The sequence below is a fragment of the Gallinula chloropus genome (assembly GCF_964237585.1).
Source record: "Gallinula chloropus genome assembly, chromosome: 2".
In the NCBI taxonomy this organism is placed as follows: Eukaryota; Metazoa; Chordata; class Aves; order Gruiformes; family Rallidae; genus Gallinula; species Gallinula chloropus.
Window position 1 is genome coordinate 118,523,167 of NC_140086.1, and position 21,543 is coordinate 118,544,709.

The window sequence follows — 21,543 nt, forward strand, 5'->3', positions numbered from 1 at the left end:
TATCCCCTCTAAAGCAAAATAACAGTGCATCCCTTGTGTTATTGTATCTGACATGACACAAACACGAATGCGAAATACAAACGTGGAGAAAAGAAAGGAAGAGCCAGCAAGTTTGGACCAGCGCCACAGGAAACAGGTAACACTCTTTCTCCTTCAAAACAACAGAGAAGTTCACAGAGAGGCGGCTCCCTTGACAGAAAAATCTATCTTCTTAAAAAGCAAAAACCCCACTGCGTGCCTAGCAGGCTGCAAAAAGAGGAGCGTTTATATTCCTTCTTACGGCAAGCTAGGAAAACGAAAACAGTCCAGGTTATACCCTCCACTGACCCATCTGCTCTGGGAAAACGCTATGGCGGGAAGCTAGCGCGAGAAACGTGGTTCGAACAGCCAATGTTTAGCTCGCAAAAAGGGCTTTTTGAGGTGTTTAAGGGATTAAAGCTGCACCCCTAAGACCGCAAACAGGTAACGCCTCTGCGCAAGCCCCCCCCCCGTGCTCCTGCAGGGAAACCCCCTTCCCGCCAACAGCCCTTTCCTCGAAGGGGCCGGGGCCAGAGCCGCCACCGCCGCGCCGCACAGCCCGGGAGCGAAGGCCCCTCCTGCCCTGCGGTCCCGAGGGCGGGGAGTCCCAGATTCCCCCCTCCCTCACCTCTTCTGAGGGACGCCCCTCCTGGCACCCGCGTCCCCTCCGCGGTGACAGCAACCCCAGCCCAGCGCCCCCTCCTCGCCCCGCGGTACCCGCCGCCGCCGGCCCCGGAGCAGTTTCTCAGCTGCACTCGGCACCCGGAAGGGCGCCGGGCGGCAGCGCACGGAGGAGAGGAAGGGACCGGCTGAGCCGGGAAGGGAGGGGACGGGACTGGGACCGGGACCATGAACGGCTCGGCGAACTCGCTGCTGGATAAGGAGGAGCACCCGCTGCAGCTGGGCGAGAGTTTCGAGCGGCGGCCCAAGGCCTCTTTCCACACCATCCGCTGTGAGCACCACCCTCTCTCCCTCCCGGCGGGCTCCGCTGTGGCCGCCCCTTCTTTCCCCCCTCTCCTCCCGCGCCGTCTCCCCGGCGGCACTTCTTCTGCCGCGCCCACTCCTCCCGCCGGCGAGCCCCCTGTCCTCGGACCCCTTCCCGCCGGGCAGCCCCGCGGTGGGGGGTGGCACCTGCCCCGCGCCCCGCCATCATCACCAAGGTTTCCTCCCGGGGTCCCGCCGCGGCTTTACTCGTGAAGGGCCGTTCCCTCCCCGCCGGGCTGGGGGTCCTTCACCCGGCCACAATGAAGCTTCTCTGTCGCCCTGACCTCCCCTGCTCCTCACCTCCTTCGCTTTCCTCTCCTCTGCGCGCCCGTCCCCTGAGCCGCCTATCTTCCCGGTCCCTCTCTTCCCTCCCACGAGTGTTTTCCCCGCAGAGGTGACCGTCTCGCCCTGGCAGCGTGAGGGGAGAAGGGGGAAGGTGGATGCCGGCCGAGAGCGCTGGTAGGGAGGAGGTTTGAGCGAGGCAGGCCGGGGAGGACGAAGTTTCTTAGGGAACGTGCGTGAATCCCAGCCCCTTAGGAGCACAAAGCGGTCCTCTCCGTGAGAGGGTGGCTTGCCTGTGTTATTTTAGGCTCGGGACAGGTCACCACAGGTCCTGGCCTGGCAGGAGTGCCTGGAGAGGAGCAGGGCTGGTCGGCAGGCAGCCCAGGCACCCGCAGTTGGATTATTAGTCCTTTTAGCTGGTTGTTTTTGCGATGAGGCAATGTGTAACCCAGCAGCCCCGTCCCTGGCCTGCCGCGGTAAGTCACTTCCTAGGAAAGCAAACAGAAATGACTCCAGCCCGCGCAGTGCAGCCTAATAAGATAACATCTGAGGTAGGATCTCCAGTGGTTATGAACTTTTTGAATAATTGGAGTAATACGTGTTTGTTTGTTTGTTTTTTTAAACACCAGATATTAATTATCCCAACCGCTAATTGAGTACATTTAATTTCGTATTAGAAGATGGTTTAGAAGAGGAGCTCGCTGTATCTCTCTACTTGAATTCTGTGGCAAGGCATTCATTGCTTTTTCATCCCCTAGATGAGTCCAGCGTTTGAAAGGGGTAGCAAATCACCAACAGTAGATGAAGGCAATACTAAGCTTACATTTCAGTAGCTTTGTATTAAGGTGGGGAATCTCTACAGTTAAAAGTAGGATTTTTTTTTTGTTTATGACGCATAATCCTAGGCCCGTGGCCTGGATTTGTACACTACGAGTAAGTAATTTTGGTGGTATTAGTCACCCAACTGCAACTTGAAAGAACTGTTTTCTAGATTGAGCTGTTACTCAAGCAGATGGTCAATGACTGAGGCAAAGCTATTTTGCTCAATAGTAAACTCTGTCTACTGGCTTAACACTAAAATTTTCTGTGTTTCACCCCTCTGGCTATACATAACTCCGTCGTGCTAAAAACCATCATGCCATATGTTTGGTACATTTAACTGTTTATACATAAGGCTGAACAGTTTTATCCAGCACTAACATACTAGCAAATCTCCATTTATAAATCAAAATTCTTAAATAGCCCAACTATTGAGTGAGGTTGTTGTTTGATAGTGTATGCATTAAATGTATGATTATTCTTACCCAGATGGGAAATACACTGGATTTCTAGAATTGAGAGTGTTTCAATAATCAGTTTCTAAAGGGATTGCAAAGCCAAAGCTCTTCAGACTACAACTGGAAGAATGCAGTTTTATTTCAAAAGAGCTTTCTGTATTCTGTATTTTCCCTCTGTGACTTTCAAGTGAAAATAATTTCTTGGTTGTAATTGTTTTTTCTAACTGTTGATCTGGAATTATTTATCTGGGATCTAAGCATTATATTGTTCCTGTAATCCTCTTCACACAAACTACAATAAGAGGATTTTGTAGGCTAAATTTGTTTCAGCCTTCTTAAAATACTTCATTCCTGCCAGTGATGTTTATGAAATACTGTACCCCCAAAAAAATGGATTATCCCTAAAAAACACATCTTAAGAACATGTGACTTTTGGAAAAAGGACTCTGGGTACATATGTGTGCTCAATCTACAGCAAGAGTAGCCAAGCATGTACACCTCGTTAGTAAGCTAACCAAATGAAAACAACTTGTTGAGTGTTTCTTTAGAGTGACTGTATTTTGCTGATACCAAAGAAAGAAGTGTGATAGTGGTACTCCTTTTAATGCAGTGGCTGTGCTGTTGAAACTCTTGATCCTTTTTTGGCAAAGGCACTAGCTTTTGTACAGCTGGTTTGTTTTATTTAGCAAGCTTGCACATAAAGTAGGTGGGAAACAATAGCTAGAAATAGATTGCTCAGATGAAAATGAAGGGTATGATTTGGTCTGGCAGTTCAGGCATGAGGATTAAGTGAAGTGTGCCTGATTCTGCTTGTAGTGCTGTCAGAGTAAAACTCAATTAGACATTAATGTCCTCTTAATTAGAATTTGTTACAAGCTGAGTTTTTGTTTTGGGGGGTTTTTTTCCCCTGCAAGTGTGCTTTTCATAGGGGAATTGTATTTTAATTTTTTTTCCCTGATATATTAATTTCTTAACTAATGCAGCAATTAAAAGCCTTGATCGTAAGCAGGATTGTACCTCTTTGTATCCAGAGATGGTAGAATTGAATGGAGGTTTAGTTTAAAAACAAACAATGCTGTCTGGCTGTTCTTACTTCACTTTGCCTAAAGCCTCTGTCAAAGTATTGCAGGTTGATAGTTTTTTCAGATCATGAGCATGACAGAGTAAGAAGAGGGGGAAATATTTTTATAAATTAAATTATTCTTCATTCAAGTATATACACTAACAGAAGTACCTTGTTTAGGTGTGCAAAGTGCTCTATACAATGCAGTAAAAATAATTCAAGGTTAGTTTAAAGCCATTACAGTCTCTCACCTTAGTCATGCTTTCCATCCACAGTGGCTTTGGACTAGCATGGAGCCTGATGAAGTAAGATCAGTACCTCTTTTTTCCTTACAGGTGAGATCTGAGGTCTGCGATACCCTTGAGGTGGTATTGTGGAAGCAAGATGGCTGTTAAATAGCTAGAAATACCAGTAAGGCTAAATAAGTCGGTGTCACTAAATTAGTCTTTGTCACAGAGAGCATTCTCAGGTTTGGAATTGGCAGGAGTCACACAGAGCTCTGGGTCTTGAAGTTGATACTCTTTTGAGACACATGGTACAGTTTTACACATGCCTGCAAAATTCTCACTCAGAGCCTGAAGATTGGAGAAGTCTGGTTTTAGTCTTCAAACACAAGCTCTAGAACCTTATTTCCATTTTGAAAAGGAAGTTTAGAGTCTGGTACCATTGTATGACACGTTGTACTGGTGCATTATTCCACCCCTAGCGCTGTGCACACTAGCACGTGTGTTAGCATTCCCTCTGGTCACAGTAAATGTGCAGTGACTCTGTGCAGGACAGGGTGGCACTTCTGAAGACTCTAAGAAATGTAATCACAATTCTCTTCCTCTTTAGATGACTTTAAGCCAGCATCAATCGATACATCTTGTGAGGGGGACCTCCAAGTGGGTAAAGGAGATGACGTAACGATCACGTTGCCACATATTCCAGTAAGTGTCTTACCTGTGCATCCTTGTTTTCTCTCCCACATATTTGTAATGTAGTTACAGTGTGAATGTTATTTTCACCTTTATTGTTGTTAATGAAAGTGGTTTCAATATTTGAGCAGCCAGACACGTAGTGTGTTACCTTACAAAAGCACCGTTCAGTTGCAGCTTTGTAAAGGGTTATGTTAGGAAGGTTGCAGTCTGTTCTTCGCTTTTGATTCCTCCATTCCTACTCTTCCTCAAATAACAAGAACACTTTTGCTGTTAGCTGAAGCTCTATACCTGCTTTCCATCCCTTTCTCGTGCTGTGGCTTCATGAAGAAAGGCAGGGTAATTTGGGTTTTAATCAAGGTTTGATATTCAGAAGCCACAGATAGACCTGTAAGTATATTCTTCCTGTTACTAAAACATATACAGATGGCATAGAGAGTTCTCTGCTTTTAGTTTTATGAGTGAAAGCAAGGGGAGAGGTTCTGGTGAGTGGCAATGAAGTGGTTTCCCATCTACTTCCTCCTCAAATTATGCCATAAATATTTACTGTGTGAGGATGACAACCATGCAGCAATAAAACAAGTGATGAAACTGTTTATAGGTGCAGCTGTTTTGTAATTGAAGGTTCAGTGGTTTCCTTACCAAAACAAAAGGAAGTGCTTGCATGCTGGAACTGGATTTCTTTATTAGCTTAAGTTAATGCTGTGTGTCAAGCCAATAAACCAGAGTTCACAGGCATCGATGGGTTTGGTGGTTGCAGGGGGCCAACAGTCAGTTTGGAAGCTGTGTGTCAGATCCTTTTGATAATCCTTTTGGTGTTACTCTAGCACGTTGGTGGTTTTAATTAGCAGGTGATGGTACTTGGATAATTCTCACTGAATGAGGCTTTAGCCTGCTTTCCCCTGTTCCTGCTTTTTATGTGGCTTTGGTCACCTTTAGTGCAGTGGGAAGTAAGTTACTGGGTTTTTTTTGTCTATAAAAACAATGAGCATGGTAGTGCTGTTTGAGAGTAGGTAAGAATACAATTAATAGCAAAGTCATCTTGGATTGACTGGGAACAGTGCTTTCATTCGTCTTCTGTGTTGAACATCAGTTGTAATGACCCTTTCTGAATCTCAGTACTGCTGAGTTTAATTTCATTGTCTTCCCTTGAGTATGAACAGCTTTAAACTTAGATTATGCTTTGGAGGCCTAGGCAGCTATCTGCACTGAATGCAGCCACTCTGCACGTGTTGTTCCAAGGGAGAGAGCTCAAAAAAACACGGAGTGTGCTGGTAAAGAGTGAGAATTTTTAAGATCATTTCATCCTGACAAGACTAACTGAATTTCTTGGATCCTGCCTTGGTTCTCAGTTGCTCAGCAGCCCGATAGGATTCAGATTCGAAGTTATGGATTTTTTTTTTTTTTAATTGTATCTCTGATTGAGGATATCTCTGATAATTTGGTCAGGGGAGGTATTTTGCTGTCCTTTGCTGCTTAGATAAATTGAAGCACTATTTCTACATGTGGATTTAGTAGCTTTAATATTTGATGAACAGTCGTGGTCAAGGAAGTAAAGGATTTCTGTTTGCTAAAAAAACCATCAAGCGTGAAAGCAACAAATTGATTAAATGTCACCTGGTTCACCTACCTCCTTCTATCCTATAATCAGCTGAAGCTATAAGCCAGTGTTATTTAGGCACTAACATAAAAACTAAACATTTAGTTTTAAGTAGAAGGGTGAGAATGTTCATTTGCTTAAGCAGGGTTCCACTTCTGCTTTTTTTTTTTAGCCAAAATCAGAGTCCTTGCTGAGTTAGGAGGCTTCTGGGCAGGAGAATGATCGCCAACAAACTTTGATCAATTTTCATTAAATTTGTGCATTATATGTTTCCTGACTTAGCTGTCAACAGCAAGCAGGATTTGCCTTTCAGCTTGCTTTTTATCCTCTTAAATGTTGCTTTCCTCTCTTAAAGGTAGGAATGATAAAAGTGTGAAATGCCTTTGAAGACGACTTTCTCGAGACATCTTTTCTGAAATGTATCTGTATCTCTTACTGTATCTTTGGGAATTCAGAATTTTCACCCTTACATTCCCAAAGCTGTTTTAAATTCAAGCACAGCCTTATTGATTAGCATCATGGAGAACAGGAGTTGCATTCTGAGTGATTAAAATACAGTTGTGCATTTTTGCTACTTAGAATAAAAGGTAGAAGAGTGAAGTTTTTCCTTTTCTCCCTGATTTTGGTTGCTTTCCTACAGCATGTGCAAAGTTGCACATAAGTAAACGTTTCACTTTTGTAGGGTAGCTATACATTACAGAGAAGTCTGAGGAGGTTTCATAGCTGAGAATATACATCCCCTTTGAGTGACATGTCCTTTTTTGACATAGCCAAGTAGGTGTCCATGCTGCTGTGTGCAGGCAGACCATAGACTCTGTGTCCTGTAACCCCAAAACCAGGTGTATAAGCCAGCCTGTGCATGGATGCAGTACAGTTGAGCATGATCTCAGCAGTGTAAGTTACCCAGCCTGCATTGCCATGTATTGCCTCTCAGTCTAAGCTGTTTGACTCTTATGGCTCTGTCCAGCATTGTGTGGAATGGGGACTTTCTGGAAGGTGTCAAAATACCCAGTTGCTTCTGAGTATAATGGTATAATGGCATGGCTTCTATATGCTAATCTGATTTTGAAAGAGGCAGCTGTTCTTACATAGTTTGTGACAGTCACTTGTAATCCACTATGAAAATCCTGCCTTTTTCATATTTATATATACACACACACAAATATATATGTCTTTAGATATATATAATTTAATATATATATAATTTAAGGAGACCAGTTTAAATTATTTTCCAGTTGACCACATATTTATTTAGGCAACAGTTCCGCTACACAAATAATTAGAACTTTATTTCTTACACAGAATTTCCAGAGCAGAAATGTCAAGAAGATTTCTGACACTTGTCAGTGCCAGCTATGCAAATTCAGTTATGTTATCATTTTGGGAATGAGAACTGTAAATAATGGCAACCATGGAGAAGTTGTTTTGTCACTGCAGAGACACTTAAAATGATGAAAGGCCTAATACTGCTATGAGGAAACGTGTGATCTACTGCCTATAACTGTATTTTGCCCTGTTCTCAAATGAATGATTCCTATAGGAACTAAACACTAACTGCTTAGCCTCTTGGTCAAAGCAATACCTATATTCATTTGTCTTAGTGTTTATAAACTTTTGGGTAGGGTAATATAACCAAACAAATGTGTGCTCTTTCTTTGATACCAGGGTTCAACTCCACCAATGACTGTGTTTAAAGGAAATAAAAGGCCATATCAGAAGGACTGTGTGCTTATTATCAATCATGACACTGGGGAATATGTGCTGGAAAAACTTAGTAGCAACATTCAAGTCAAGAAAACAAGGTAAAGCTGGGGACAGGATTGTTGAGAGGATTAATTCTTGCTGAAGTTTCTTCTTCAGACTGTCTTTTGAACCAGAACTCAGTTTTTGCTTTTATTTTGTAGCGATGTTTCATTACTACGCCTTGTGGGCTTTACATGGCCAATTATCTTGCCTAAAAATGCAAATAGGAGTGTGAATCCAAGAGTAAAGAATTTGTAAATTCTCCACTGCTGAAAGGGCATAATTATAGTTTGCAATGAAACACCTCTGATTATCTGAAGCTTTGGAAGCTGGCTGAAGGGTGGGATGTGTTTCAGGAATCTCTCACTGCAAAAGACCATGGAAATACTAGGCTGTCAAAAGGATTGTTGGACTTTCTAGGTTTGTTCCCTACAGCTTCCTGTGGGAGTCCTGACACTTTAATAATATACTCTTAGGGAACAAGAAACACTCATCCCTGTATTGGATCAGTGATATAAGAAGCGGAACACAAGTCTAGAGCCTCCAGCTGAGGGGAAGTGGGGGGAACTGTAGAAATTATGGTTATGAGGTTTTGTTTAGAAGAATTGCTAAGGCCAGAATGCCTCTCTAACCCAGTGTTCTTACTTCACGGCACAAATGCTGCAAAGGGTGCAGCTGGAACATTTTTAGTAGTCTTGCTGCTCTGCCAGTACCTGAAGTCACTGGGTCACATTCTTTGAGCTTCACTGGACCACAGGTTATTGAGATCTAAAGAGAAAACAGGTTTTCAAATACCTTGTGAAGAAAAAGTTCCTAAATAATTCTGAAAGTTTTACATTTAGAAAATAAAAGAAAAAACCATTTCATTGCTATGCAGAACTTCTAGCTGAGTGTGAGCTGAGTCTTTAACAGTTGGCTGAAAGTTTGCCAAGAACACCTTGAGTTCAAGGTAAATGGACTGTAACACTCCCCTGAATTGGTGATGTGGAAACTCATCCATGTGGCATTCATCTTGTCCAGTGGATGTGAGTACAATGTAGACGAGATTTGAATTCCAAAGTTAAGTTGTGCTGGACTTTGTCTGGGTAAAGCTTAAGTCAGAAGGAAGCAAGGAAGTGCAGGAGGGTGTGGGTGATCCAAACGGTGAGGTGTTTGGATCCACTCAGTTTTGGCTCTGTTGAGGTGAAAAATGTTTCACGTTTTCTCAAGTAGAGGCGAGATAGTAAAAAACTGGGGCTCCCTGTTGGGAGGAATAGTGCTTTGCTAAGTCATTCAGTTTTCTAGATCAGAAGTGTCTCCTTTTTTTCATGGCTACTTTGATCTTTAATGACCTGTTGACACTCTGTGGGAGTAGAGTTTTTATGGTCATCATGGGAGAGTAATTGCACTTACTCTATATAAAAATCTTCTGTAGTTCCAAGAGCATAATTAACACTGAAAACAGTCTTTGGCATTTACTTTTCACTTGATACAGTGAATGTATTCCCAATTCCTCACTTCTATTGTAAATGACCGTGTCAGCTGCATTAGCATTGTGTCTAATAGCTGTGTTTCAGTGATGAAGGAAACAGGGGTTCTGGGATTAATTTTTGGGGTTGCATCTACGATTCAGTGAGGCACAGAGATACCGGAGTTAGTGCTAAAGGTACTGGCTCGGATATCAGAAGTGGGGTTTAGGTGAAGGCCCAGGAAGATCCAGGCAGGCTAGTTTAACCTGTTTCTCAGTGGGATTAGCTCACAGGCACCCAACTCAACTGGGACCCTCCTAGAACCAAAACTGAGCTCTCCTCTCCACCACGTAAGCTGCTCCTGTGCTGCACTAGGTAAAGGCTTTGGAGTTATGTGATAAATGCACTGTGCCCTTTAACTTCTTTATGGTGTACCTTAGAGGGACCTGAAAAAGTATTTCAGTTTGCTTTTTTCCTGCCAAAGTTACTGACTGTCCTACAATCCCAGTCACATCCTTGATTCAGTACAAGGAAGAAATACCTGATTTGAACTGAACAGCCAGGCATAGTGTTGCTGCAGAGACTATTCCCTACTAAGGAAACAGCTTAAACTATTTTTAAGGGAGAATAGCAAAGAAATGAGAAACAGGAATTAAATGCTTGTTTGCTGTATTTAGCAGTGGTTGCTGTAGTCAGGTTGACCTCTAAGAGAGTTCAGTTTGAGATAATTTAATTGCAAGTGAGAAAATTGTTTCTTTTGATAGTTTTAAGCAGGATTTTGTTACAAGTGGATTTGTTTTATCGTGTCGTTACTTTAAATTGCAGTGATTGCTTATTCTTTTTTCTTAAATACAAATACTAATTGCTAAATTAAAGCCTTAGTTGTTCTTCAAGTAGAGCATTTGGCACCACTGAACCACGTCTGGATTTGAAAATACATTTTGCAGTGTAGCATTATGTGCTTATTTGTTATTGAAAGTGAGTATTGCCTACAGAAAGCTGTAATTCACTTTTATCTTTATAAAACAAAGTAGAGATCTGTACAAAAGGAAGTCACAAATGATGCATTAGTACAAGGATATTGGAAAAGCTGAAGGTGGTTGCACAGTACCGCTGAATGTCTCTGGTTGATTTTTCAGAGCAGAGGGCAGCAGTAAGATCCAAGCCCGCATAGAACAACAGTCTGCCCGAGCATCGCAGCCTCCTTCACAGTTCAGAGCCCCAACCAAGCCAACAGTTGGACCTAAAACTTCTCCTTTGAAAGATAATCCTTCACCTGAGCCTCAGCTGGATGACATTAAGAGAGGTAAGGAAGGGTTTGTAGTTTTCGTTGGTTTTGTCTGTCTTCTTTATAATGAAAATTATGACAGTGCAATTTATAAAAACATTAGAACGTTCAGAGATTAAAAGATGGTACTTGACAGCTGGTTTGTCATCTTTATATCTCATTTTAAGGTGTCTTAGTGAATTATTTATTTTCTTCTGCCAGTGTAGATATTTATACTGCACTTTTCTCTGGCACAAGAGAATTTCCCCTTTCTGGATAATTTTCTCTCTTCCAAGATATTCTCTGCTCTAAAAAGAAGACAGAGTAAGTGTGAATTCAGAAACCTATAGCTGAGTGATAGACAAGTTGAATGGGTGTCCTAGGCAATGAGAACAACAACAACAAAAGCTTGTGCTCCTAGATCTAGTTATGCAATCAAGTAACTCAGGTGAAAGTTATTCCTGCACTGAGTAAGTTTGGAGCTATTTGCCAGTGGGATGGAAGGGCTGGGTGACTGTGGTGCCATCACAAGACCTGGAGCTTGTGCCACACCAAGTAGTGCTAGCAGGGGAGGGAAGGGAGAATGAATAACCATGCAGCTTCCCCTTTACCTTAACCACTCCTCTTCAGCTTTGATGACATCTGCCATACAGTTGCTTTGCTTCTGTTAAAATACCTCCAAGGGGTGAGTGGCTCAACTCAGCCTCCTGCTGAAGCAGAGCTTTGTCTCAGTGTTTTGCTATGGACAGGGCATGCTTTCTTTGCCCATGTCCTTCCTTTCATACTGGTGTGCTATCTGATTTTGCTGTAGATAGCACAGTCAAAACGAGGAAGATTTTACATTTTTATTTGGTTCTCTGGTATTTCTTGTCTGTCACCAGATGAAATTATTTTAAGATTGCTTTTTCTGTCTGGTATTTTTTTCTGGGTCTCCTTTCTCCTTTTCTCTCTGACCCACATAGCTAGACCTCTAGACTCAGCCTATGTTAATTGCCCAAACTATGTTAATGACTTAGCAGGGTATTTATTTTTCAGTTCATGGTAATGACTAGGTGGCATTTGTACTGCTAAGCTGTCTGTGTGTTTGCATAGGTGCTGACTGGCCTCACTCTTTCGCAGCAGTAGTGTTTTCAGTACCTGGACGCTGGTCAGCAGACAGAATCAACGTCTGAGAGTCTGTTAGCTACAGTTCCCTTAGCTGCATTGCCATTTTTATTTTCTGTGTAATAGGTAAGGAGAAAGATAACAGGTGATATATCAATTTAAAAGTTGAATCAGTTGTGAATTCTATATGTCTTTTCTTGTAGTGTGTAATAAGTTGCTTAGCTATTGGGGCGCGCTTTTGGATATATGCAGCGAGTTGTCTGGTGCAATTTCTATTCTACAAAGACAATTTTCTAGCAGTCTAACATATAAGCCACATGGCTTAGAATTGTCCTAGTGTTTGGGGTTTTTTTTGCCACATGATCATCTTTTATTGGAAAGTACCTCCAAATAAATAACCTGTAGAGTTTTGTTTCCAAAATCAAGCAAAAGAGCACTTGACTCGTACTAAAAATGTGAGTTCAACTTGGTGTTTTATAGGGAGGGTTGTTCAAGACCCAGAAAGATTACAGATACCTGGGCAGGAGTTTTTTTGCTTACAATATATGCTGGAAAAAATTTATAATCTAGAGCATCAGCATTACTAAACCATTTATATCACAAGAACCCACTTGGGAAAGGTAGAACTAAAACGGCACCACTCTACAATTAAAATAATGAATAAAAGTTAACTGTAAAACCTGTGAGAGAGTCTTCAGTCCTGTGATCTTCCCTTAATGTGTCTTTTTATGAACAAAAGTTCTGAAGAGACTGTGTTCTTCCTATTCAAGCAGTAGCTTTCCTTTTGGGTGAAGTACCTCCTTTGCACACAAGAAAAATAAATGTAAAGCTGAAGTTTTGTGGGTTTTCTTTAATGGACACAGCACAGAGCTTAAAATCCCCAGAGGAGGTGTTTGAAAGGATTTCTGGTGCTATGACATTCTCTTGCTCCCAGTGTGCCCCACTTAAGGGTGTGGTAAGACACACATCCTGTTAAACATCAGGAGGGCTGTTTTAAGGTACCGGTTTCTGCTTTCCCCTCAGCTGTGCATTCCCTTAGCTCGCCCTACAGATGAGCTGGGAAATGAACTCAGTTTCATGTTCAGGTAGGTCTGTCCTAGTACACAGCTGTCTGACCACTGAAGTCAGAGCATATGGGACGTGAACCAGTCCTCTCCTTCATGCAGAAAGGGCTTGGGGAGGTTGGGTCTAGTGTCCTGCACCAGAGGAATCCTATCCTCTGCAAGCTCTTATCTTTTCCCCCTGCCTGGAGGGAGCAAAAGAGAGGGTAGGAGTTTGTTCTTTTGAATACTTGGCTAATTCTGATAACGTTTCATTAGGCAGTGAGCATTTCCACACATAGACCACAACACACCCGTTTGTGTGCATGAAGTAATCAGCGTTTATCAGATGTGTTTGAACACAACAGAAATGTTTTCAATAACATTGACATAATTACAGCGTGCTGTACTTGATAAAGCCCCAAAACCACAGAAACCTATTTCTGGTTTGGAGACTGTAAATTCAGTGCTTAAAAATCTGGGCAGATCTTGTTGGCCTAAAATGCAGCAGCAGCGTAGCGTGCAAGGATCAAGCCACAGTGCTCTGCTTGTCTCTCAAAACACCTCAATCACATTTTTTTTTTGCTCTTTAATATAAAATACTGCCTCTTCCAGCTGCCATCTCCACACACTCAAAGTGCCCGTGGCGGGGTGATTTCTCTCCTCCTTGCATGCCATTATGAACAGCAAGCATTCCGCAATAGGCATTCAACCTTATCTTCCCTAAAGCTGAATGACTTTATTCCCCAAAGACTTTGGTATTCTTGCAGCCCATGGTCAGGTCTTAAGTTAAAAATTCTGCATAACCTATTGGAATTGAGAGTAGAAAGAACCCTTAGACATGATTATGAAAAGAAATTAGGGGATTTGATACTGAATCTGTGCAGAAGACAGCCCTGCTGAGAAAGGCTGTTCTGTTGTATAATTTCTGACCTTGAGGTTTTTTTACAGTAAAAACCACATCAACTGCCAGTGTAAAACAGTGAGCTGTTTTGTTTTCTGAGAAGAAAGCCTACAGTTGTAACATGAAATATGCAAAAGATAGGGGTTCCCCATGCAATGTCAGCCTTTTCAGATGATGTAGACTCAGTTAAGGCAAGTGTTCAAAACTATACTATATGGAAAGCTTTTTTTAAAGTAAGTGCTGCACATCCTAACTTGTCATCTTTTAAACCTTAAAGGTGCATTAAACCTCAAACATGAGGTGTTTGATCTTACAGTGCAAAAAGGTGTAGGAAAGATCTGACTCTCTGGTTGTTCAACTCAATATTTATACACGTATACGTGGAGGCACTGCAGGGAAGTGTCTGGCCAAGGCTGCGGTACCTATAACTGCACTAAACGTGACAGGCAAATAGGAAAATGCAAAAATGAGAGCATTTTAAAGCAGATGTGGCTTTCCTACAAGGTTTTGGTGTCATCATTGGCTTGGCCACTGTCTTTGACAGAGTGACACAAGAGGGTTTTGAACAGACTTCCTCAGTGGTCCTGCTGGAGTTCTGCCAGACAGGTTTTAGTGATGCAGCAGCTACCACAGCACTAGTGAAAACTAGTTTTGCATCTGCACAGTCACAATGTTTAGAATTCTGGGCTCGAGGAATTAAGAGACAGGAGAAACCTGAGGGGAAGCTGAGAGTCTATGAGGCAGCAGTTGACTAGAAGATGGGCTCAGACTGTGTTTCCCCCCATGGGCACTGTCACTGTTAACACCCTTAACTTCTCTGTCCTTGAAGCTTGTGCTACTGGCGCTGTTTTGCTTTTCCTGCCTGTGTTCAGAGTACTGGGCCTTGCTGCTTCTTCCAAGGCATTCTCCCTTTCCTTTCTCATAACCAAACCTTTTCTGTGGGCTCTTGGTTTTCTGCATCCCCAGCAGAAAACCCTCACTTTTCAATCTGACGCTAATCTCTAATTCTGTTTAAAATTAGCCAGGCTAATCTTCCTTCCCTATTCGTCAGACTGCATCACTTCCTTCCTTGTTATCTCCTCGCCTACTGTATTGAGTTCAGACTTCTGGCTTAGATTTTTTTGCAGTTCTCTAGAGCACATTTCTTGTTGCATCTTTTTCCTTTCATCGCCTAGATTGCTTCACCTTCAGACTACTTTGCATGCTGCTTTCTGACCTGCTATGTTTTTCTCAGCCTGTGTGCCAATACTCCTGTGTTTCAGCCATAGACTCTCTAGCTCTGTAAGCATACATATGTAATTCTCAGACACTTGTCCTTTGTTAGACTTTTTTTTTTTTAATTGAAGATTTGCAGTATGGACTGTGTTCTGTAGGTGATTGTTCTTGCAACAGTTCAGAATATTCTAACAACATATTGTTATCATCACTGTAACTTAACAACTCCATCACCAGAAGTATGTGGAAATTTTACATCAAAAATCGGGGCGGGGGGTATAAAAATTAAATCTGAGAATTCTAAAAGGAAAGAACCCTTATTCCTGTTTAGATTTTGTTTAGCTTTTCCCTATGAATTTCTTAGTCTTTAACACGGAACATTTACAATTTGAATTCTTCAGTATGGATAGGCTGAGAGCAGTGACATGCAAGTGCTCCTCTGTCTGGGTGTCAGACTTCAGTCATAAAATGGATTTTTAAAGCATGCAAGATTCCATTGGGTGGGAAAAAAAGGGAGAAAAGCATTGCAGTACAAAGCAATATCTTCTGTTGGCCTAATTATATATTCTTCCTTCCTCAATGGTGTCTTCTGTCATGTCTTCTAGATGAAAGAGTAAGTTTTACCTGGAATACAAATAAAGTCCAGACAATGCAGGTGGTCTAGTCAGGGATCTAGATTTAGGAAGTAAGTTGGAGGAACAACCCCACTAACTTTAGATACCCAGGTGGAGCTAGTCACATGGTTGTTCCCTTTCAATATGCCTTCCTTGCCTCTGATTCAGTGTAATTATAGCATTTGAAATTGAGCTCTGAACTTTGAAATTGGACAATAGCAGTTTTAAAACTGGCAAAACAAGACCTCATTTCTCAAACAATACGTGTTGAGCTAGAACAGCTCTCTTTAGCAAGTAATGTGGAGGCTGAAAACTTTAACCAAAAAGTTACCCTTTAGTGTTAGGCATCCCAAGGAAAATGGGTCCTTTTGAAAAGGAATTCTGGTTGCTGAAGGGGCTGAAGATAAGAAGCATTAAAGTTGTGCCATTTTTACATAAAGGAAAGACTCATTTTATGTGATCTGGCTACGCTGTACACAAGAAGGATGTCCCTGGCTGAGGAACTGGGGTTCCTCTCAGTCTGACACACATCTGACCTATGGTCAGTTACTCTTGACATTAGTTCTCCACCTATCAGGTATTAATACCTCATCTTTCATTTCTATCCCTTTGGCCTGTGACTTCTCCAGGGCAAGTGCTGAGTTCTAACCCCATGTGTATAGAACTGCTGGCCCAACAAAAGCCTAAATTTTGAGGGTTTCACATCTGATGCTTAATGTATCTGTAAATATTGTTCTTTCATGGAAACCTGCCATAGTGAACCGAGTCATTTGGTACTCAGCTTTGTGGGTGGATATAAGAGAATTGTCCTCTAATAGTGTTTAGGCCAGATACAATTATATGACAAATTTAACACTATGGTGTGTTTTGGGGTGACTTACCTTAACTGCTGTTTAGCAACCAGTGGTTTGGGCAACACTAGCCCTTTCTGATGCAGCTGTCGTGGTGCTGTCATGGTATTATTTCATTGTTTCTTTGCACTGGGAGCCCTGAACTGGGGCATCTGACTTGAATGACTTCCCAGTTTCAGAGTAGTCTCCATATTTTCCTGGCTACTTGTAGGCTCTATAGCAAGTTAGGGTGGTATTATCACTCCCCAACATGTGAATATTCTCATCTGTCCCATTGCAAAGTTATGTGATGTCATCCACCTGCTTCTGAAGTTTAAAATGAGTTGTGTGACTGTACTGAAGCAGTTTCATACCTTAATCTGAAGACAAGGCAGTTGTTGTGATCATGCACCTGTGCTCCTCTCCTCTGCCTTTTTGTGTTTTCCAAAGGCCTAAATGTCACTGACATGACTGGATTTAGATTTTCTCCCCTTTCAGATGCTTTTTGAAAATGGACTGGCTGTTGGCCTGTAAAACTCAATCAAGAAATGTACTTACTTTGTATGTAGAGCATATAACCTGTCAAAAATAATGAAGCATAAAGTGCTTTCAAGAGTGTAAAGTATATAAATAATAATAATAGCAGAAGTGAAGGTTTTCTGATGCTGTACTTTTGCTTCTTTAAAATTAGCTACAACAGCCAAGTAAAAAAGTTTTCAGAATTTTTTGGTTTTCCTTCCTGTCTCTCTCTTTCATGTGAGATGTTTTGATGTGATAAATTATACTTGACAGAGCTATTGCGTTTTCACATTCTTTCCAAAATTCCACGGGGCCCTGTTTATGGTTCCAACCAGATGAATGTCCTTTCATTTCAGAGCTGAGAGCAGAGGTTGAAATTATCGAGCAGATGAGCAGCAGCAGTGGAAGCAGCTCATCGGATTCAGAAAGCTCATCTGGGAGTGAAGATGAAAGCTCCAGCAGTGAGGGGGAAGAGCCGGCACATGCTTCCCCTTCCCAGCCACCTCACCAGCAGTATAACAACAGGAATGCTGTTGCCAACGGCACCAGCAGGCCACAAGGAAGCAATCAGCTCATGAACACGCTACGTAAGTGAAGGCTTCTTGTCTTACTGCTGTGGGAAGCTGCTTGAGACAGCTCATGTTCTTAGCATGGTAGGCTAACTCCATGGAGTGCAGTTTGCCAGATAGGAATTCTGGGGAGTTGCCCTGGCTTAAATATGTGGGTGGGTTTAGATGGGGCTGAGACCTGTCTGGAGGCGTGGAGATTGCTTCAGTTTGGTCTAGAGCCTGTGGGCATCGGTGCCGTGGTACCTGTTCATCATGCTGAGCCTTGATTCAGCCCTCCAGGTGGAATGAGTGGGTAGCAAAGCATCAGTTCAGGAAGATGTGGTGTGGTGGAGGATGGGAATTATTCTAATGTGAAAACACAGATTAGACATAAATAGTGGGGTTGTCCCGTGTGTCAGTTAAAAGTCTGTAAATGACTGTGAACAATGTCCTGTGGTCATAAATGCACGGTCCCTGTGATCTTCATTATTAGCTGTATTACTCTGCTAGAGTATTTACTGTGTGCTCTGTTGGGCTCAGTTGCATTTTTACAAATACCACATTTTGAAGGGAAATTTAAAGCGCTGTGTATTTGGTTAGAATATTACTGCTGTGGTGTTTGCAAGCACTGAATCAGTACAAACTCCCTCCACCCTTTAGAAAGGGCAGAAAACTTTTTTAAAGCACTTTTGTCCCATGAGACTGACCCTGGGGAGACTGTGTACATCTGTGTTGCCCTTTCCCTGTGTTAGATCAGGTATATTCCAACTCAGTGGTGTTAAAATACTGCATTTCCAATCAACTAGAACTTAGTTGTCATAAATTGTTCTTAATTCCTCCTGAGGTATGTTCACATACATCTTTTGGCACTCTCCCCACACACACAGGCAACTGGTGGAGTTTAAATAGGGGTAAAAGTAGAGTTTCCAGCTTCAAGAAGACAAGCATATTATAAAACAGTACTGAAAAGGCTGCTTTGAAAACTGGAGAGGCCTGTCAGTCTTCCTTTCAGTAATGAACATCAAAGTGAAATCCAAAGTTCAACAGAATCAGTAGGACTCTTTCCATTTCCCTGTTTCTGGTGGTAAGCTGCCTCTTTGCCCTTCCTCCTGGGCCACAACAACACTATTACATAGGTCACTGGATGTCAAGAAGCCTCTGACTCCAAAAGAATTTGGGATCTGAAATTGTTTTGCCGAGGATTAATAGGACCTTAACCATTCAAGTCACTGGTGACCATCAACATAAGGAGATTCACCCCTAACCCAAGTTCTTATTTCATAAAAGGGGAAGAGGAGATGAAGAAATCCAGGACAGGGCTGCAGGAGAGCTAGGTTCAGTTACCAGAACCCAAGTGTGATCCTTGCCCCCTGTTATCCTCTCCACCTCACCAAATCACAAGTGCTCTGCAAAACAGGGTCTAAGATTCTAAGTTTGATCCATATCCTGGACTCTTTGTCTGAACTCTCTTTGCGCTTCGGAGGGGGGCTTGCACCACCACAGGATGGGTCAGCCTAGTTCAGCCAGTAGCCTTGTGTTGTGATGGCTTTAAGGTTCCTTTTGGTTTACAGAAATGTAGAGGCCTTGCCTTGACTGTCCAAATGGTCTTAAAACAACAACAAAAAAACTATTTTAAGAGGGCTGAAAAGCCCTTGTGCCTTGTCCCAGAGCCATATACAGGAGCTTGGCTGGGTGGAGGCTGAGGAGTGCCTTCCACAGGTGCTAGCATGGGGACTGCTGTTCTCCCAGCAGGGAGCAGCTTTGGTGGTCATGGAGCCACAGCCCCTGAATCCGGAGCATGAATTAACCCCGTGCAGCTCTTGGCATTCTTGGGCATGGAAAGCAGTTCCATTAGATGACAGGTGATGTTTGGATTCATTTCTTGTGTCATTCTTATTTAAATCTCCTGGTGTAAATGTGACTGTTCTTTGGTTTGATTGCCATGAAATGGGAATTAACGCCCACTCGGTTGTTGTGTTTTGTTGGGTTTTGTTTTCCATAGGAAATGACTTGCAGTTGAGCGAGTCTGGGAGCGACAGTGATGACTAGAGGCTGAGCTTGTGCTGTTCCTGTTACATATACATGAAGAACTAATTTACCTTGAAGTGATCCTATTGCTTACGAAGAGGAGCTGCCACAGAGATAGTTCCATGCGTGGAATTTTAATAGAAGAAATGCATAGCCCTAGAAAATAGCAGATATTGAGGGCTGGTTTACTTTGTGAATTAAGTGTATATTTTGTGTATATTCTTATTCTTTTAAATAGATATGTACAGTCAGTAAGCCAATATATGTTCCTTGCCATCATATGTATGTTGAAAGTGTAACTGTATGATGTCATCCACAAGTTTCTTGTTTGTAGAAGATATTCAGCCCATCACAACTTGTAAGGAAGGAGGTACTTTTGTATATAGGGTGAGCATGAGCCAGCAGTGAGTTTAAAAAAACAGGTAGGAGCTTGTGTCTGCACTGAAGTGGGACTGTTGTAAATTAAGTTGATTTCTTTGGTTTGCGACTTTTCTAATGCCTTTTAATTGCTATTTATGATTGATTTTAATGGACTTAATTTTAAACAGATGGAAAATAGGAATCGTAAAACCATGTTTGTCACAAACCTTGCTGCACCAGTGCCTTAAAAGCAGGTTGGGGGGGGTTATTTTATTTTTTTTCTTTAAATAGCGTTTCAATTCCTGCCACCTTTCCTGTGGGGAGCAATACTGAATACGGCTCAGATTGCTTTTGCAAAGAAGAGCTGTATTTCACGTACCACCAACGGTACTCCCAGGGCAGTTACTCTAGCAAGATAAAGGATATACATCACTCACCTGAGCACATCCAAGTGAGAACCAGATCAGCATTTTCTTCTGCAAAGGAAATGTCTCACTTAACTCAGCCGTTCGGACCTAGTCTTGGGAAACACTTAGGAGCCCTGTTCCCAGTGAGATTGCAAGGTTACAAATCCCGGACACTGGACTTAATGAAACTGTAAGACCAGAGCTCTCTTTGTGGTTTCCTACAAAATGCAAAAAGAAGAGATGACTAAACAATTAAGAGCGAAGCATCACAAGTCTCTCTTTCACCACAGTTGTCCAGGTGGCCTTTCATCCCTGTTGCTTGTTGGACAGGATATCCCCGCTTGGCAGGAGTAGACAGAACATGAAATGTTTGCCTAGGGTGAAATTCACCCCTGTTTAAGGGGGTTTAAAGGGTGCTTAGTTGGATTATCATTAACTTTTTTTTGTAAAATCAGTGTCACAGGCAGCCTCTTAGGGCTTGAACACCAGGCTGACATTTTAAAACCAAAATTCAACCAGCATAGGACAAGTGGGGCAGGCGGTAGTTGTGATGTAATGCAGGGGAATGGGAAGCTGAATCGGATGCCTCTCCATTCTTAAATGTCTGCTTTGTGCTGCTTTTGTTTGTCTGTTAGTTTGTGTTTAACTCCTGTTTACTGAGCTCCTTTTTTTTTTTTTTATTTTTAAAGGTGTTGAAGAGCAAGGGGGCATTTGAAGGGAGATTTTATGAAATGGTTTATTTTTTGCATTAGATACATATTTAGGCATATTTTTGCATTATTGTACATACATTTAAAAATACCTGGTTTTTTTAAAGTGTTTTGTGATGTGGGTACATATTTTAACAGATAATTATGAAATATACTTGATGTAAAGCCAGAATCGTTCTCCTTTTTTTTTTTTTTCCTTTCTTCTTTCCTGGTTCCTCCTCTGACAGCAGAAGTGCTCTGTTTAAACAAGCTTGTACCAATTTGGGATTTTACACTTTGGTGCAGGAGATCTGCATGGTCGTTGGCAGCCTAATTAATGCTAATACCGTTCCTGACTCTTCCCCAGCTTAAGATCTGAATAAGCAGGGAGCCATTCCTCTGATGCAGCTTCCCCATTGCTGGAGCTTATTCCTGAGTTCTCTTGACATCATTTGCGCTTCAACGGAAAATCAGCAGTGCAGCATTTTCACTGCTTATCATTCACTGGCTGCTCATGCATTCTAAAATCCAGGACATGCCATAGGAAGTTTACTAATTATGTGTAAATAAAATATGTGAGACTTAAGATGACAAGACAACACCGGGCTACATCGATTTGAATCGCCAATTTAATTACGGTTTAGCTCAGCAAGCGGGAAAGCTTCATTCAAATAATCAATTTTCAC

General features: G+C 42.2%; 1 protein-coding gene across 1 annotated transcript; it reads left to right on the forward strand.

Moving 5' to 3' along the window:
* The first annotated feature begins 816 nt into the window (after window positions 1-816).
* On the forward strand, window positions 817-21,044 carry EAF1 (ELL associated factor 1). The gene is made up of 6 exons (XM_084280552.1): window positions 817-970; window positions 4,459-4,553; window positions 7,807-7,943; window positions 10,472-10,638; window positions 17,182-17,412; window positions 19,376-21,044. The coding sequence occupies exons 1-6, from the start codon at window positions 868-870 to the stop codon at window positions 19,420-19,422; spliced, it is 780 nt and encodes a 259-aa protein (XP_084136678.1). The 5' UTR covers window positions 817-867; the 3' UTR covers window positions 19,423-21,044.
* Window positions 21,045-21,543: the final 499 nt, after the last annotated feature.

Coding starts and splice junctions, on each gene's coding strand:
- EAF1 (XM_084280552.1), top strand. CDS start 868: ATGAACGGCTCGGCGAACTCGCTGCTGGATAAGGAGGAGCACCCGCTG. Junction 4,554..7,806: donor TCACGTTGCCACATATTCCA/GTAAGTGTCTTA, acceptor CTTTGATACCAG/GGTTCAACTCCACCAATGAC. Junction 17,413..19,375: donor TCAGCTCATGAACACGCTAC/GTAAGTGAAGGC, acceptor TGTTTTCCATAG/GAAATGACTTGCAGTTGAGC.